At 46.3% G+C, this 16136-nt stretch overlaps 1 protein-coding gene across 1 annotated transcript in view; it reads right to left on the reverse strand.

Annotated features, from left to right (window-relative positions):
• Positions 1-4997: 4997 nt before the first annotated feature.
• The window catches only part of LOC141245901 (dynein heavy chain domain-containing protein 1-like), a 105980-nt gene continuing 94841 nt past the window's right edge, over positions 4998-16136 (reverse strand). Inside the window, exons 18-22 of the mRNA XM_073669095.1 lie at positions 15344-15510; positions 14517-14697; positions 13669-13771; positions 5404-5553; positions 4998-5210 (exon numbers count right to left, since the gene is read on the reverse strand). Coding sequence (XP_073525196.1) covers positions 4998-5210; positions 5404-5553; positions 13669-13771; positions 14517-14697; positions 15344-15510 — 814 coding nt within the window. The remainder of the gene's footprint in view (positions 5211-5403; positions 5554-13668; positions 13772-14516; positions 14698-15343; positions 15511-16136) is intronic.

Here is a 16136-nt window from a genome sequence, read left to right on the forward strand (position 1 = left end):
CATTATTACATTATTGAGAAAATATCAATACATTAAACATATGAATGTGAATTTGCCATTAAAAATAATATGTTTGAAAATGGTATCCTTGGAGTCAAATATTCCCTTAATTTGTCTCCCTCAGGTACTTAATTTGTTTCTCTAATTTTAACTTCTGTGAATTGCGTAATATTGTGCTTTTAGGTTATTGTTGTTTTCTTGTATTTCTGCTATAAAATTGTACAAATATGGCTATGCAATCTTTGTTCTCCCCTTATTTACCCTCCTTCTCTTTCCTTGTTGCCCCTCCTTAATAAATATTTCTCTTCCCTTGTTTCCATTTTTTCCCGTTTTCCGCTTTCCCTTCCCCATATAAAAATTAATACTCAATAAAAATCATTGAAACAGAATAGATGGCCGGACATAACAATGCAGTAAGGGAGCACAACGCGCATCCGCACACTGGCAACCATTTTTCCAAAGTCCATAGTAAGTTGCCATTTTCGTGTGTATCCCAACGGCCATATTAGTGATCTACTAACAGCTAAATCTAATGGTCACTGCTCCCTGCTGATCTCCTGGATCTCTCTGCAGCATTCACCACTGTGGATCACCAGCTCCTCCTCACTATGCTCCGCTCTATAGGACACCGTTCTCTCCTGGTTCTCCTCCTATCTCTCTGACCACTCCTTCACTGTATCTTTTGCCGGCTCCTCTTCCTCTCCTCGTTCCCTTACTATCGGGGTCCGCAGGGCTCAGTCCTAGGCCCCCTCCTCTTCTCTCTATACACTGCCCCTATTGGACAAACAATCAGCAGATTTGGGTTCCAGTACCATCTCTATGCTGGTGACACCAATTATACACTTCTTCCCCTGACATCACCCCTACCCTAATACAAAACACCAAGGACTGTCTGTCCGCTGTCTCTAACATCATGTCCTCCCTCTATCATAAACTGAATCTCTCCAAAACTGAACTCCTTGTGTTTCCCCCCTCTACTAACCTATCTATACCTGACTTTTCCATTTCCTTGGGTGGTGCCACCATAACTCCCAAGCAGCACGCCCGCTGCCTTGGGGTCATATTCGACACTAACCTTTCCTTTACTCCCTATATCCGATCACTCACTCGCTCCTGTCACCTGCATCTTAAAAACATCTCCAGAATCCGACCTTTTCTCACCTTTGATACTGCGAAACCTCTTACTGTCGCTCTTATTCGCTCTCGTCTGGACTACTGCAACTTCCATTTCTTTTCCAAGGCACCATGTGACCTTTTACGACTTGGCTTAACCTTTGTACCAAATAATGGTTTTGATTTCTTTACAGCCCTAAAGGATACACATCTGTTTTGTCGTAAGCTGATCCTTAAAAAACTCCATAATCAACATCATTCGGATGCAGGTTTGAACAGTGAAGTTGAGCGTCAAGAATTAGCTACCCTGGAGGAGTTATTGAGGGAACAACAACCTGATTTTGGAGGTACATTCCCACAGTCAGTGATTCCATGGTCATCGATGTCCCCCCCCTTGTCCCACTGCCCACAGGTGGAGATTTTCTGTAGATTGGTCACTGAAGACCTTAAGAGGATCCCCAGGGGCATCCATACTGACAACATAACTTCAACAAAGAGAAAGGCTTTAAAAGAATTACAATCTTTGGAGAATGTTGTCATTAAGGCAACGAACAAAGGGGCAACGTCGTGATCTGGCCTGTGGATAAGCATGAGAAGGAGACATTCCACCAGTTAAAAAATCATGATACATATCAGATACTTTCCCACAATCCCATGCCAACCTTCTCCACCAAGTTAGAAAAAATTCTAATGGGAGCTTTTGACGCTGGTGTCATTCCTAAAAAAATTCTTGATGGTCTTTTAACCAAATTTCCTAAGATACGGACGTTCTATCTTCTTCCGAAGGTCCACAAGGACCTCCGGAATCCACCTGGACGTCTGATTGTCTCTGGCATAGGAGGGCTATGCGATATGGCATGTAAAGTCATTGACCACTATTTCAAACCAGAGGGCGAATCGTTGCCCTCCTATGTCAGAGACCCCTCAGACGTCCTCACAAAAGTAAACGGCATCTACCTGGAACCAAATATGATCTTAGTCACGATCAATATAGAATCACTCTATACCTCTATAAGCCACCATGATGGACTATGGGCAATTTTTTCTGGGAATGAAAACCTGGGATGGCCATTTGTGTGAGTTTCCATTGGAACGGCTTGAATTCATCCTCACGCATAACTTTTTCTTGTGTTCAAAGATAGGTTTTACTTGCAGAAACAAGGAACGTCAATGGCACGGCATGCGTTCCGTCCTATGCGAACATGTTTCTTGGATTCTGGGAGAGGCAGATTTTTCATGGCGACGGGGCGCGCGCCGCCGACCCAATGGCAGGTTGGTTCCGTTACATCGATGATGTTCTGATGATATGGCAGGGCTCAGTGAGCTAGTTGACTCGGTTCATGCATACTTTGAACGAGAATGAACTTAACCTGCGGTTCACCTATAAATGGCACAAAACGAGGATTGAGTTCTTAGATATTCAATTGTGTGTCGATGATGATAGCTCCATACAAACCGATTTGTGTTGTAAAGAAACATCGGTGAATTCCTTACTTCATGCCTCATTGGCACATTTCTATCCTGACATCAAGGTCATCCCAGTTGGTTAATTCCTAAGGGCCCGACGTATTTGCTCGATGAATGATCAATAGTCTACCATACTCAGGGATAGATTTGCATCCAGAGGATGTAGTAACAGGACCATTAAATATGGTTACAGGAGAGACAAAAGAACGTCGCGTGAGGATTTACTTTCTAAATCCCACAGAATTGGAAAAAAGGATTTTGACACTAGTTTTATATCAACTTCCAATTGCCATTGGGAATCAATTTGTGGGATCCTGACTCGACACTGGCCTGTTTTTCTGTTTTGCAGTCAGTGTGTTGGTTAGGAGTTTGCCATCAACACCGAGAATGACACCACGCAGGGGTAGAAACCTGAAGGACTTTCTTGCACTTAGCCATTATGTGGCAAAAACTCCAAATCCATTTGGCGTGGGAGTCCTATCCTTGGTTTCTACCCATGTGGCAACTGTGTAGAATGTCCAAACATGGTGAGATCTACATCCTTCTTGGCCTCTGATGGCGTAAACACCATATCTCGTGTAATACCGCCATTGTGATATACTAGGCCACCTGCCATGTCATAAGATTTATGTAGGGCTTTCATCACGAGAATTAAAGATGCGCATCAGAGAGCATGTTAGGAGGGACATTGTGGCTGCAAAAGGGCTATCCGATTTGTCACTCCTGAAAACCGTGCCTGAGCTCTTCAAGGTGTCCCATGGATGTGATCCCCGAGGTTTGAAGATACGGGGTATTGAAAAGGTCACATGTGGTATCAGAGGGGGGAATGCCGAGCAGATTCTGGCTCAATGAGTGTGTCGCTGGACTTGCCGATTAAATACTCTATCACCAATGGGGCTTAATGAAAAAATATGTTTTGCCACTTTCCTATAAAGCAATTTTGGCCCTGTTTGACCAGCTTTCATGTGGTCCTTTAATGTATATATATATATATTTCGCTTGCAATTAACTTAAATATTTACCCCTGTGTCGTGTGTCCTGTTTTTTTAGTATTGTCATCTTGCTCTTCGATCATCCATTGTCATCTTGCTCTTCGATCATCCATTGTCATCTTGCTCTTCGATCATCCATTGTCATCTTGCTCTTCGATCATCCATTGTCATCTTGCTCTTCGATCATCTATTGTCATCTTGCTCTTCGATCATCCATTGTCATCTTGCTCTTCGATCATCCATTGTCACCTTGCTCTTCGATCATCCATTGTCATCTTGCTCTTCGATCATCCATTGTCATCTTGCTCTTCGATCATCCATTGTCATCTTGCTCTTTGATCATCCATTGTCTACAGTGTTTGATGCCTTAACCATCTCTGAGAGAATTTCCACCAACTTGTGTGAACTACCTTCTACATGGGATCTGGAGATTGACCCCTATCCTAAATGATCACTTGATGACTTTTTGATATGATTAACAGGCGCTTTTATCTTTGTTTTTAGTGGCTTTTGTGATTTATTTATTTTTTTCGGCGGGGAGGGTTGTTAGGTTACAATGTTTTAACAATGGAGGAATTTTGTCTTTTTTGCTCTTTTATAAAGACCCTTAAGACAGTAGAATTATTTCTGTATGTCTTCCATTCTCTAATCATGTAGCATATCACAGTTCTTTATACTATGTTTACTTCTGTCGCTAGAGCATTCATATTTTTTATGATGTGTCACTTTTGCTACTTTGTGTCATCTTTACTCCTTTTTACCTGGCACCTGTGAGCTGACTCTGACTACAAATAGTGGGAATGGACACTACTGTCTGACACCTCCTCATTGATAAAGCTATACGCAGAACGCGCGTCGGGGCAGCTGTTGGCGGGCTCAATTCATCCCCTGCACTATGGGTAAGCATACCTGCTGTTTAATCATTTTTCTTTGTCTCGCTTAATTCTATTGGCAGTTTTGTGATTTCTACTATCATACTTCTGTGAGACTCTTTATGCAGGTTCCCCTGCACACTGTGTGTTGCTTTATGGCATTGCTGTGGGATTATGTTAGCAGCCCCCTAACCTCTCTATTCCTCCTTATCTCACTCATTTTCTCTATTGAATGGTTATTACCTTTTTTAATGAATTGTTCAATAAATGTTTTTTATATACAGTGAAGATTCTTTGATACTCGCTCTCTTTTCATTGTAAATATGGTTTGGCGGATTCCATCACCGGACTTTCTGCCTCGCCTCAGTCCTACAGTCCTACAGTCGGTGAGACACCAGACCGTTCCTGCCTCGCGCCAGTCCTACAGTCGGTGACTATATGTAGAGCTCACTGCAGGTCACACACGGGCGTAGAGTGTCGTTGCTTGCTGTTTCAGCTACATCTCCACGTCTAAGCCCCTCTGTTCCACATCTAAGCCCCCTCTGTTTCACATCTAAGCCCCCTCTGTTCCCCATATTCTGACCTGATAAAAATTGTCTTTTCCGATGAGCAGTTTGGCATTTTCCCACCCTTGTTCTCGTCCAAATACTGTACAGAGGACATCAGTGACCATCACGATAGGGGCCGGGGGGATGCGGTAGCTCCGGATTTCCTCCACATCCAAGATTCTCAGTTCTTTCTGGACAGCAGCCCACTGGAGACGAGCCTGGGACGGGGGACACACAAGAGCAATGGGCTTAGACGGGGAAATGTGTGGGTGCACAGTGACGGGGATGTGGACCATGGTGTTCAGATGGGGGGGACCGATTTGTGATGGAGGGTACAATGTCAATGACAGTTCTACAAACATGAGGTACACTACCCATAATGCTCCGCTGTGAAGTGAGGCCCCCTCTTACCTGCTCCAGGTCACCCCGTCTCCGGCCCTGCAGTCTCCTCACCCGGGCCCTCACTCTCTCTTTGGCTCTTTCCAGCTCCTCACACTCCAGCTGCACTCGTCTCTCATCTTCTTCAATCATCCCAAGTTCATTCCTCCAATGTTTTGTCTCCTGTCAAAAATAAATAAAAATCTTTATATTCTGCAAAGTGTGATGACACAGAGGGTGTAATATATATTACACACATATATACAGTGCCTTGAAAAAGTCTTCACACCCCATGAACTATTCTACATTTTTGCACATTACACTCACAAACTTAAATGTATTTTATTGGGATTTTCTGTGATACAACACGAAGGAGAAAATATTTGTGAAGTGTAAAGGAAATGATACAAGAGCAGCATGGTGACCGAGTGGTTAGCATGATGGCTCAGTGGTTAGCACAGTGGCTCAGTGGTTAGCACTTTGCAGCGCTGGAGTCCTGGGTTAAAATCCCACCAAGGACAACATCTGCAAGGAGTTTGTACGTTCTCCCCGTGTTTATGTGGGTTTCCTCTGGGTTCACCAGTTTCCTCCCACCCTACAAAGACTGATAGGGAATGTAGATTGTGAGCCCCGATGGGGACAGCGATGTTAATGTATGTAAAGCGCTGCGGAATATGTTGGCGCTATATAAAAATAAAGATTATTATTATTATACGAGGTTTAATCTAATGATTTTAGAAATATAAATCTGACAATTGGGACATTGTGCATTTGCATTCACGTGATATGAAGGGAGCGCCAGCTCACCACTGAAGAGAATGATCCAGTGTGCAAGGAACAAGGTTCTGACCAGACGCGCAATAATTGAGAAGAAAAAACAGGGAGTGCCAGCTTCTGGTAGAAATGCTGAAAATCAGTCCATCTTTATTGGGTTAAAAATCCATATTGGGGATCAAACAGCATCGTGAAAAGCAAGGAGCCCACCAGACAGGTCAGGGATAAAGTGATGGAGAAGAGGAAAGCAGGGTTAGGTTCTAAAAAATAGCCCAAGCTCTGAACATCTCACAGAGCACCGTTCAATGCACCATCCAAAAATGGAAGGAGTATGGCACAACTGCAAACCCTACAAGAAATGTCCGTCCACCTAAACTGACATACCAAGGAAGGAGAGCACTAATGAGAGAAGCAGCCAAGAGGCCCATGGTCACTCAGGGGGGAGAATCTGTCTACAGGACAAGTATTAGTCGCACAATTCACAAATCTGGCCTTTATGAAAGAGTGGCAAGAAGAAAGCTATTTGTGAAATCATAAGAAGTTCTATGTAGGGACACAAGGAGCAGATGGAAGAAGAGGCTCTGGTCAGATGGGACCAAAGGAGAACTTTTGAGGCTAAATACAAAACGCTATGTGTGACGGAAAACTAACACTGCACATCACCCCAAAAACACCATGCCCACCGTCACACATGGTGGAGGCAGCATCCTGCTGTGGGGGGCTTTTCTTCAGCAGTGGCAGGGCAGCTGGTCAGAGATGATGGGAAGATGGGTGGAGCTAAATACAGAGCAATCCTGGAGGAAAACCTGTAAGAGGCTGCAGAAGACCTGAGACTGGAGCGTAGGTTCACCTTCCAGCTGGACAACGACCCTCAACATCCTGCAGAGCTACAATGGAGGGTTCAGTGTAAATCTAAATATGGGAATGTGGGGTACAGAGCGCACAATAGGGTGATACCCTATGGAGGGAGAGTAGGAGAGTGCTGGTCACACTCACTTGATTGAGATGTGACAGGCACAACTCCTATGGAGGCATGAAGGAAGACAGCTGCTGCCACCCCGAGGCCGGTGGATGAATCCTCAGGAGATATCGGATCCAGGTGGATGAACACGTAAGTGGCTGTGGTGCTGGAGTAAATCAATTCTTCAGAGATGATGATGATGATGATGATGATGATGAAAAGGCCTTTTACTCACGACGTGTTTCCCTCCTCCACCTAGATGGCTCCTCTGTTATCAGTGGCCCTTCTGCCGTCCATCCACGGCCCCATCCCAGGATCTAATCCCACTTCTCCTACTCTCCAATCGCTTCTCCCCAACAACTTGTCCTTTGTGGTGTCATTGAGATGTACGGTCCCTTCTTCCTTAGTCCCCGTCCTCTCCTCTGCCCGGGCGGCTCCTGTTATTGCCCCTCTGGCTTCTATTCGCTGCCCCATCATGGGGTCTTATCCCGGGGTCTTATCCCGCTTCTCCTACATTGCAATCGTTCATCTCTTTACATTTTATCAGTAATAAGTTTGATTTTTTTCCTTTAATCAATTTGAAATTTCCAGCTGAGGGTCCGCCCCGTCCTGACGCCCCCATTGGTTATGTGTTCCTGTGGGTGGTGCCTACGTGATTGGTATCCAGCGTGGGCCTTTAAAGACCCATCCGCTGTCATGCTTTGCACATTTGGTTCTTTCACTTGATAATGATGCCGGTACAGCGTTCGTCATCGTCATCAATCATCATCATCATCATCACATGTTCATCCAACTGGATCCAATGGAGGGTTCAGGGCAGATTCCTGTGTGATCGGAGCAGTCACCGTCCAGACCCAAATCCCAGAGAATCTGTGACCAGACGCGAAAATCACCGATCACAGACGTCTCCATCCAATCACTGAGAGAGAGAGAGTGCAAAGCTGGAGAGACAGACCCCAAAAGACTGCAGAGAAAGCTGGAGAGACAGACTCCAAAAGACTGCAGAGAAAGGTGGAGAGACAGACCCCAAAAGACTGCAGAGAAAGGTGGAGAGACAGACCCCAAAAGACTGCAGAGAAAGCTGGAGAGACAGACTCCAAAAGACTGCAGAGAAAGGTGGAGAGACAGACCCCAAAAGACTGCAGAGAAAGGTGGAGAGACAGACCCCAAAAGACTACAGCAGAGAAAGGTGGAGAGACAGACCCCCAAAAGACTACAGCAGAGAAAGGTGGAGGGACAGACCCCAAAAGACTGCAGAGAAAGGTGGAGAGACAGACCCCAAAAAGACTACAGCAGAGAAAGGTGGAGAGACAGACCCCAAAAGACTACAGCAGAGAAAGGTGGAGAGACAGACCCCAAAAGACTGCAGAGAAAGGTGGAGAGACAGACCCCAAAAGACTGCAGAGAAAGGTGGAGAGACAGACCCCAAAAGACTGCAGAGAAAGGTGGACAGACAGACCCCAAAAGACTGCAGAGAAAGCTGGAGAGACAGACCCCAAAAGACAGCAGAGAAAGCTGGAGAGACAGACTCCAAAAGACTGCAGAGAAAGGTGGACAGACAGACCCCAAAAGACTACAGCAGAGAAAGGTGGACAGACAGACCCCAAAAGACTACAGCAGAGAAAGGTGGAGAGACAGACCCCCAAAAGACTACAGCAGAGAAAGGTGGAGGGACAGACCCCAAAAGACTGCAGAGAAAGGTGGAGAGACAGACCCCAAAAAGACTACAGCAGAGAAAGGTGGAGAGACAGACCCCAAAAGACTACAGCAGAGAAAGGTGGAGAGACAGACCCCAAAAGACTGCAGAGAAAGGTGGAAGAGACAGACCCCAAAAGACTGCAGAGAAAGGTGGAGAGACAGACCCCAAAAGACTGCAGCAGAGAAAGGTGGGAGAGACAGACCCCAAAAGACTACAGCAGAGAAAGGTGGAGAGACAGACCCCAAAAGACTGCAGCAGAGAAAGGTGGAGAGACAGACCCCAAAAGACTGCAGAGAAAGGTGGAGAGACAGACCCCCAAAAGACTGCAGAGAAAGGTGGAGAGACAGACCCCCAAAAGACTACAGCAGAGAAAGGTGGAGGGACAGACCCCAAAAGACTGCAGCAGAGAAAGGTGGAGAGACAGACCCCAAAAGACTGCAGAGAAAGCTGGAGAGACAGACCCCAAAAGACTGCAGAGAAAGGTGGACAGACAGACCCCAAAAGACTGCAGCAGAGAAAGGTGGAGAGTAAGACCCCAAAAGACTGCAGAGAAAGCTGGAGAGACAGACCCCAAAAGACTGCAGAGAAAGGTGGACAGACAGACCCCAAAAGACTGCAGCAGAGAAAGGTGGAGAGATAGACCCCAAAAGACTGCAGAGAAAGCTGGAGAGACAGACCCCAAAAGACTGCAGCAGAGAAAGGTGGGAGAGACAGACCCCAAAAGACTGCAGAGAAAGGTGGACAGACCCCAAAAGACTGCAGAGAAAGGTGGACAGACAGACCCCAAAAGACTGCAGCAGAGAAAGGTGGAGAGATAGACCCCAAAAGACTGCAGAGAAAGCTGGAGAGACAGACCCCAAAAGACTGCAGCAGAGAAAGGTGGAGAGACAGACCCGAAAAGACTGCAGAGAAAGGTGGAGAGACAGACCCCAAAAGACTACAGCAGAGAAAGGTGGACAGACAGACCCCAAAAGACTGCAGAGAAAGCTGGAGAGACAGACCCCAAAAGACAGCAGAGAAAGCTGGAGAGACAGACTCCAAAAGACTGCAGAGAAAGGTGGACAGACAGACCCCAAAAGACTACAGCAGAGAAAGGTGGAGAGACAGACCCCCAAAAGACTACAGCAGAGAAAGGTGGAGGGACAGACCCCAAAAGACTGCAGAGAAAGGTGGAGAGACAGACCCCAAAAAGACTACAGCAGAGAAAGGTGGAGAGACAGACCCCAAAAGACTACAGCAGAGAAAGGTGGAGAGACAGACCCCAAAAGACTGCAGAGAAAGGTGGAGAGACAGACCCCAAAAGACTGCAGAGAAAGGTGGAAGAGACAGACCCCAAAAGACTGCAGAGAAAGGTGGAGAGACAGACCCCAAAAGACTGCAGCAGAGAAAGGTGGGAGAGACAGACCCCAAAAGACTACAGCAGAGAAAGGTGGAGAGACAGACCCCAAAAGACTGCAGCAGAGAAAGGTGGAGAGACAGACCCCAAAAGACTGCAGAGAAAGGTGGAGAGACAGACCCCCAAAAGACTGCAGAGAAAGGTGGAGAGACAGACCCCCAAAAGACTACAGCAGAGAAAGGTGGAGGGACAGACCCCAAAAGACTGCAGCAGAGAAAGGTGGAGAGACAGACCCCAAAAGACTGCAGAGAAAGCTGGAGAGACAGACCCCAAAAGACTGCAGAGAAAGGTGGACAGACAGACCCCAAAAGACTGCAGCAGAGAAAGGTGGAGAGTCAGACCCCAAAAGACTGCAGAGAAAGCTGGAGAGACAGACCCCAAAAGACTGCAGAGAAAGGTGGACAGACAGACCCCAAAAGACTGCAGCAGAGAAAGGTGGAGAGATAGACCCCAAAAGACTGCAGAGAAAGCTGGAGAGACAGACCCCAAAAGACTGCAGCAGAGAAAGGTGGGAGAGACAGACCCCAAAAGACTGCAGAGAAAGGTGGACAGACCCCAAAAGACTGCAGCAGAGAAAGGTGGAGAGACAGACCCCAAAAGACTACAGAGAAAGCTGGAGAGACAGACCCCAAAAGACTACAGCAGAGAAAGGTGGAGAGACAGACCCCAAAAGACTGCAGAGAAAGCTGGAGAGACAGACCCCAAAAGACTGCAGCAGAGAAAGGTGGGAGAGACAGACCCCAAAAGACTGCAGAGAAAGGTGGACAGACCCCAAAAGACTGCAGCAGAGAAAGCTGGAGAGACAGACCCCAAAAGACTGCAGCAGAGAAAGCTGGAGAGACAGACCCCAAAAGACTGCAGAGAAAGGTGGACAGACAGACCCCAAAAGACTACAGCAGAGAAAGGTGGAGAGACAGACCCCAAAAGACTGCAGAGAAAGCTGGAGAGACAGACCCCAAAAGACTGCAGCAGAGAAAGGTGGAGAGACAAGACCCCAAAAGACTGCAGCAGAGAAAGGTGGACAGACCCCAAAAGACTGCAGCAGAGAAAGGTGGAGAGACAGACCCCAAAAGACGGCAGCAGAGAAAGGTGGAGAGACAGACCCCAAAAGAATGCAGCAGAGAAAGGGGGAGAGACAGACCCCAAAAGACTGCAGCAGAGAAAGGTGGAGAGACAGACCCCAAAAGAATGCAGCAGAGAAAGGTGGAGAGACAGACCCCAAAAGACTGCAGAGAAAGCTGGAGAGACAGACCCCAAAAGACTGCAGCAGAGAAAGGTGGCCTCCAAAGTATTCACTCAGGGGGGCTGAATACTAATGCACAGAACAATTTTAAGATTTGTCTTTTTACAATATTTAGTGACCTCGTATCATTTCTTCACACATCACTAATACTTGTTACTTAGGCTATGTTCACACACGTTGTGTTTCTTTGTGTTTTGCTGCAGCGTTTTTTTTCACTGTCCTTCTGTCTCTATTCTTACATGTACATAAAGTTCTGTTTTTGGCATAGTGGGGGTGGTGAATAGTTCAGGAATAGTTTAGACACTGGCAGTGCATTGAGTTTGTATGACACTAGTGGCTTTCACACTATGGGGTCTGCCATTCAGTTGCACAGGTATTGTTCAATCTCACAGGTAGCTCAGCCAATCTTTACTCTGTACACATCACTAATTTAATTACATTGTACTAATACCAACAACCATCTCAGTGACCAAGACAAGATGGTTAACCACAAAATAGAAATCATATTTTGACATCAAAAACGCTGAAAAAATATTTAGCTGTGTATTTGATGTGCTTTTGATGTGTTTTTGATGTGTTTTTTCACCACTCATTACTTCCTATGGTTGAAAAAATTCTGAAAGAAGTGACATGCTCTATTTTCGAAAAACGCAAGCAAGGCAGAAAGTACGTAGCAAACAAAAAGCTACATGTGTGAACAGAGACTTCTGGTTTCTCATAGACTTTGCTGGTACTGCAAGACGCAGCTGAAAATATGTGTGAACATAGCCTTAGTGTTGATGTCACATAAAATCTTAATAAAATACTGTTAGGACCACCGGCAGGATCATACAATATCCCACCGCTGCCAACAATTTGTCAGGGATTTGGCACACACACGATCCCGATTACTCACTACATAGCTATTGACAAGCGAGCAGTGAGCGTATGGCGTACACCCCCCCGAATTCCAACGCATGAAATATGTGTATACACCCCCGTACGATCACTGCCAGTTTTCACGATGACCAAATTCGATTATTCACTGCCACCACCGATCAGTTTTAAAATGTAATACAGGCCTGATTGGACGCCAGCTTTCTGGTAGCGTGTGGCTTTGGAAAGAACAATTACAGTACAGAAGAAGCAGGACTATTACATTTTATATTTAATACAAAATTGAGACAGAGTTTATAAAAAATATACAAGATTTTTCAAAGGGGGACAATACAATACAGAATATACAGTAACACAAAATAAAAAGGGATTAACAGAATAAGCTTACTAGACCAATCGCAGAGACGATTCAGTTTAGCTGGAGGAAGGCGCTTCAGCAGACTGTTATCGAACGGGACCCCTGCTTATAGAATATATACCTCCCAGCATGAGTATAGATCCATATTCAGCTGGATCTTTTATGTCGAAGGGGACCCCTGCCAACACACTCCCCTGTGATGACCTCTCGTGGGCTGGTCTCCGGCCTTCATGGTTTGTATTAAATCTCTAACTTCTGCGATAACTTCTCGCTGGTTGATCGCCATATTTTTTATTACGAATTTACCTTTCTTTAGAGACCAGACATGACCTTGCTGCTGTCCGTTATTTTTGTACTTTTGCGTTATAGCTCACCTTCAGGGCATACAGATACGGAAAAATGTGTATTGTTCCTTAGCTAACCCTGCCACTAAAAATGTGTGTCCCATCATAAATCGGAATTATAGAACTCCCGATATTCCATATTTCGTGTCAGTGCCTGTGAGACTGCAGATTGAACACATATGCAAATGGGGATGTCCTGGCTCTTGTGTGTGTGGGGTGAGGTAGTTTTCCTTTGATTCTTAATGAGCGGTTTCCTATTTAGCCAGGTGTCTACTCATCACAGGTCTATTCTACTAGGTGCTACATTCATATGGTAATTAGCCTGGATAATTGTGTTTGCCACCTCTTGTGTGTACTGCATTTTTATAGAAGTAGTTTGTCTAGATTGCTAGCTCATCTTCTGTGACAAATAGTATAGGGGAGGTGGGAAGAGGGGTTTGGAAGGAGAGAGAGATCTTCAGTATTTTCTATGAAAAATACATTTAAGCTTATGGGTGCAAATTTAAAAATGTGGAAAAGTTCACGGGGTATGAATACTTTTTCAAAACACTATGTATATGCTGCTAATACAGGGGGTATATATACTGTTATAACACCCCTCGACCTGTCCTCCCGCCTCCTCTGGCCTCCATCTTACATATACAGACCTCCTCGGCGCACTGGAGTTGGCGGGCACACGTCTCCGTCTTCATTGTGCACTGGTCTTGCACATCACTGACATGCTGCACCCGATACACAGCGCGGCGGAGCCTGGAGCGACAAACATCATCATACAGAAGAGCCAACATATACCGGAGCGAGGAACATAACAGGGAGACGAGAAGGAGCACAACCAGGTCCACCTGGCCCAGATGAAGAACCCGACATGACACATTATTTACCAAAAGTTACCCCAAAATACAGAAGCTCTGTAGGAGAAAGTATGTACACCCTCACATGGCCGATTCACCTCTATAAAAGCAGAAGTTCTGTCAGTCTGCAACATTGGATCCTTCAGAGATCCGCACTGAACTTCTGCACTGAAAGTAAAGGGCCGAATAATATTGCACGCCCCACTATTCAGTTTTTAATTTGTTAAAAAAGTTTAAAATATCCAATTGTTTCACTTCACGATTGTGTCCCACTTGTTGTTGACTCTTCCCCCAAAAAATAGAATTTTATATCTTTATGTTTGAAGCCAGAAATGTGGCAAAAGGTAGAAAAGTTCAAGGGGCCAAATACTTTCACAAGGCATTGTAGGTGATATTTAGCCCTGGCAAAGCAGGAACAGTGGTGAACGATGAGTATATGCAGTAGGTGTGGGGTAGTATTGGGGACGTACTTTTGGACTTGGTCTCTAGTAACACCCCTGGTGTGATGTATCACTACTACAATGGCCCAAACAGATTTCACCAGGAACTTCTCTCTCCATTTGGTATAGTCTATCTGCCCTGTGCTCGGAGGTGTGGGGCTGGTCTAGGTGGTCATTCTCTGTGTGTTCCTCCTTCGTCCTCACCTCGCCTCCTCCTTGTCTATGGTTTCCTGTAGTTCTGAGAAGATTTTCATATAAGTGTGTATGAAGCTGATGAAGGCCCTCGGGGAGGTCAGTGGGAGATGTGGCCACTGCCGATGACAATAATCCTGGGCCAGGAGATGGATGAAGGACATTAGCCTGGAAATGCTGGAGGCTGGAGAACCTGGTAAGAGAAAATATACATGAAAGCGAGGACATTTGAACACAATGCAGCATGATGGAAGCAGTCCTACTGACCGAGGGCAGGACGTCATCCCGTGGACCCAGGGTGAGATATCGTCACGTGGACCCAGGGCAGGACATCGTCCCATGGACCCAGGATGGGATGTTGTCAAGTGGATCCATGGGAGGACATTGTCCCATGGATCAAGGGTGAGATGTCGTCACGTGGACCCAGGGCAGGACGTTGTCCCATGGACCCAGGGTGAGATGTCGTCACGTGGACCAAAGGCAGGACGTTGTCCCATGGACCCAGGGTGAGATGTCGTCACGTGGACCCAGGGCAGGACGTCATCCCATGGACCCAGGGTGAGATGTTGTCCTGTAGACCCAGGGTGGGCCGCTGTCCTGTAGACCCAATGTGGTTCTTAAACCCAGTGAGACAACGCTTGATAAAACCACTAGCTATTACCCACCACAGATTGAGCACTGAATGGAAAATCAGTCACATACATCGACTCTCTAGATAAGTCCTGATGTGTCCGTGATCTTGGCAACTAATATGATAATATGTGCGGACATTATCCTCAGTGATCTCTACCGGACATGGATCATTTATGTTCCCCAGTCCACGAGCGCGGCGTTCTCACCTCGTATCTGGTAATGCTCCAAAACCTTCTCTGAAACCCGCTGGAGAGACGGGAGGCTCCATGGGTGATACACATCTGTGAAGGTTAATCGCAGCAGCAGTGGCGGCCCGGCTCTGATCTTCTGAAGGAGTATCACATGAAGGTTACTGCGCACCTGAGTATTGTACCTAGGAGAAGACAAGCAGGGATCAGTAGATCTTGTGTCCTGTATTGGCAGAATCACAAAATGACTCCTGGTAGCTCCTCCATCCACAATCGCAGTCTATGATAGCGGGGTAGTATATCCCATATATTGTGTCTCCTCATCCCTAGTTACAGCCATACATTATGCGTCCCATTATCCCTGTCACCCCCATGATCTGCCCATGGTTGTGCTCCCCATCACCCCCATGTTGTGTGCACCATCACTCTTCTTCTTTTCGAGTGTTGTGTGCCCATTATCACTACATTCTGTCTCATATTAAGTACAATGTTACCCCTACCTTTTCCCCTTGTTGTGTGCTCAGTCACTCTTCTTGCTTTGTGTTTTGTGCCCCATTACCCCCACCTTCTGTTGCGTGTTGGGTGCTCAGTCACCCCCACCTTCTGTAGCGTTTTGTGTGACCCACCACCCCCACCTTCTGCCGCATGTTGTGTGCCCCGTCATCCCTACCTTCTGCCCCAAGTTGTGTGCCCTGTCACCCCTACCTTCTGCCACGTGTTGTGCGCCCCGTCACACCCACTTTCTGCCGCGTGTTGTGTGTCCCATCACCCCACACCTTTTGCCGCCTGTTGTGTGCCCAGTCAGCCCCAG

The sequence above is a fragment of the Phyllobates terribilis genome, unplaced genomic scaffold (assembly GCF_046119375.1).
Source record: "Phyllobates terribilis strain yellow unplaced genomic scaffold, ASM4611937v1 Scaffold_2253__1_contigs__length_149528, whole genome shotgun sequence".
Classification (NCBI taxonomy): domain Eukaryota; kingdom Metazoa; phylum Chordata; class Amphibia; order Anura; family Dendrobatidae; genus Phyllobates; species Phyllobates terribilis.